This window comes from Acyrthosiphon pisum, chromosome A1 (genome assembly GCF_005508785.2).
Source record: "Acyrthosiphon pisum isolate AL4f chromosome A1, pea_aphid_22Mar2018_4r6ur, whole genome shotgun sequence".
Taxonomy (NCBI): Eukaryota; Metazoa; Arthropoda; class Insecta; order Hemiptera; family Aphididae; genus Acyrthosiphon; species Acyrthosiphon pisum.
In genome coordinates, this window is record NC_042494.1 from 160216182 (window position 1) to 160218842 (window position 2661).

Sequence of the window (2661 nt, forward strand, 5' to 3'; positions counted from 1 at the left end):
TTCACCATGGTAATAATAATTCTTACAATAAATTAGAAATTACTCACGAAAACGATACACACGAACACTGATCAGTGAACAGCACTAACGTCTAACATGAAAACAACTATAATTGTAAACAAATTACAAAATATGGTAACGGTACCCACCGGGTACGGCGATATTATGTTTGTTTATTGCTGATATCTCATCAACCATTTATCCTAGAAATTCGTTTTGAAAACATTATACGAAGTGCTTATCATTATCTATAAAAAAAATATATAATATGATAGTTCTTCGAGAATGTAACCATTATTTATTACTAAAATACTATGAATGGGCATATGTTCTACATGTAAAAGTAGGCCTCCTAACTACTAGCGCTTTTAGTTCAGTTCGACGCCGCATAGACCATATATAATACACGTAAGGTATTGATTATTATAATATAGGTTAGGTTCAAACTTATTTTAATTCTTATCAATAACTGGTGGTCCAAAAACGCCGGTGATACTACCAAAATGCATTGAATATTGCATATTATAATATATTAATGACATTTATTGTATTAAATTTTGTTCTAAATAAACGATTAACTGTATTAATAACATATTAGTGTTAATTTACAAGTATAATGGATTTAAAACTAAGTAATAACATTAGGAGTATGACTAAGGAAGTTAAAAAAAGGTACCTAGAAAAGATATTTAATATCGACTGCAATGATCCATATTTTATGCTTAAAGATCCATCTATTGAATGGTCTACCAATTTAGATTTAGTACCAGATGTAACATATCCTGATATATTTAATTACCTTGTTTTAACTAAAAGTGCATACACTTTATAAGAGTTTAAGGCTTATAAAAGTTTAGAAACGTATAATTTTTTTGTAAGTGGATGTCTCAGCATATAAAAAATATTGAACCAAAAAAAATATCTTCTATAGATTTTAGCCATCCAAAAACTATTGATCCACATTGTTCACTTACATATAAATCAAAAACTGATTTGATTAAAATACTACCTAAAACACTTCAAGATAATGATACTTTTCATAATTTTCTTTCGAAGTTGGAAAAAATAAATAGTAATGCTGGTATTTTAAAGGTAGTATCCCCTTACAATTTAAAATTTAAAATTAACTCTTTTCCTAAAAGTTTTAATGGAATTTATAAAGATGAAAATGCACTACTTAGTAGAGAAGAGCTAATAACATTAGGTTCTAGTATGGATTTTTCTTTAACTGTGAATGATTGTAACAAAATTGAAGAACTTACTAGATTACAGTCACAATCTAAAGAATGGTTTTTGTATAGAAGTGGACGTATAACTGCATCCAGAGTCAAGGATGTGTGTTCAGTAAAAACGTATAACTCAAATATAAGCCTTATTAAATCTATTTGTTATCCCTTAAATAATAAATTTAAAAATGCAGCAACAGAATGGGGTAATACTAATGAAAGTAATGGGCCGAATATTATACATTGAAAAATTAAAAAACAACCATATAAAATTTTCGATACCTACACTAACTAAATCCTAAATAAAAAATTTTGATTAATAATTAGGACTAATATTTAAAACTAAATTTGGTATTTTTACATTGTTAATTGAAATTGTAGAATTTGAATCATTTATTTTATTCGTGAATATCCTTTTAGTAGCTCTTTGATACCTTTTCATGACTGGAGAAGTAGCTACACCTTAAGCAATAATATTTTATATTTAACAAAGATTTAATTGATATACTTTTAATGGTAATTGTGAATTTAGTTTTACAATAGCCTCTCATATTAAATTCATAAATTCATCATTATACCTATACCTAATAATATACTCTTACCCCTAGTAACACAATAACCCATATTTAATGTTGGACACCAATCTGGATCATTTTCGTCTTGGTATTTGGCTGGTTTACCAGATTTAAAATGAGCAGAACATACACGCATGTAGTCAATATTTTTATTTGCTAGATCAAGTCTGCGTAATGATTTCAACCAAGCATTTTGCTGTTTATTCATTTTCATTTTCAGGTCTGACGCAGCATTCATCTTAACTTTTGGAAAACGATAGAAAGAGATATTTTTGTTTGTTGTTTTATTAGAACACCCAACAATGGCACAGAGCGTCGGCATTTTAATTTTAAAAATATATCAGAAAGCAGAAATGTTTATCGTTTACAGTAAATAGATTTAATAGTTGAATAACTAATTGTATATTGTATTACTTTGAGCATTTACTGTGGTATTTGACCACCAGGCACGAATATTTTGGACCACCAATTACTGATAACAGATAATTGATAGTAATGAGCGGCCATACTATAATGATCAATTGTTTTTGCTTTTTGTGATTTAATATTTATTGAAATTTATATTTTATAGTCACTCCATCTGTCGAAAATGCATGCCATGTTATAACGTTCATGTTTTACATTTCTATGAATTGCCCATACCGATGCCATAGCACATGATTGATATCAATCGTATCACGGCCACTGTAAGATGTTCTCGAAAAAAGTGAAATTGTGCTGCCGGTTTTGTTTTACAGACCTTTGGCTCGAGCATACGTTCATCAAGTGCGCGACTACTGCCTGTATCGAGTTAGGCGTTAGTCTTTGCCTTCAATGTTTTGCAGCTGGTACCGGAGATAATGTTCATAAGAACACAGATC

The 2661-nt window shown here is 29.1% G+C and overlaps 2 protein-coding genes across 2 annotated transcripts in view; one reads left to right on the plus strand and one right to left on the minus strand.

Annotated features, from left to right (window-relative positions):
* Positions 1-2661, plus strand: part of LOC100165438 (transcriptional adapter 2-alpha) — a 16034-nt gene that overhangs the window by 11812 nt on the left and 1561 nt on the right. The window contains exon 2 of the mRNA XM_029488702.1: positions 2373-2661. Within this exon, the coding sequence (XP_029344562.1) occupies positions 2493-2661 (169 nt within the window). The 5' untranslated portion in view covers positions 2373-2492. The remainder of the gene's footprint in view (positions 1-2372) is intronic.
* On the minus strand, positions 1518-2315 carry LOC107883435 (52 kDa repressor of the inhibitor of the protein kinase-like). Its single transcript, XM_016803435.2, has 3 exons — positions 1829-2315; positions 1661-1688; positions 1518-1524 (listed from the first exon to the last, which is right to left on the minus strand). Exons 1-3 carry the CDS (start codon positions 2121-2123, stop codon positions 1518-1520), a joined length of 330 nt encoding a protein of 109 aa, XP_016658924.1. The 5' UTR covers positions 2124-2315.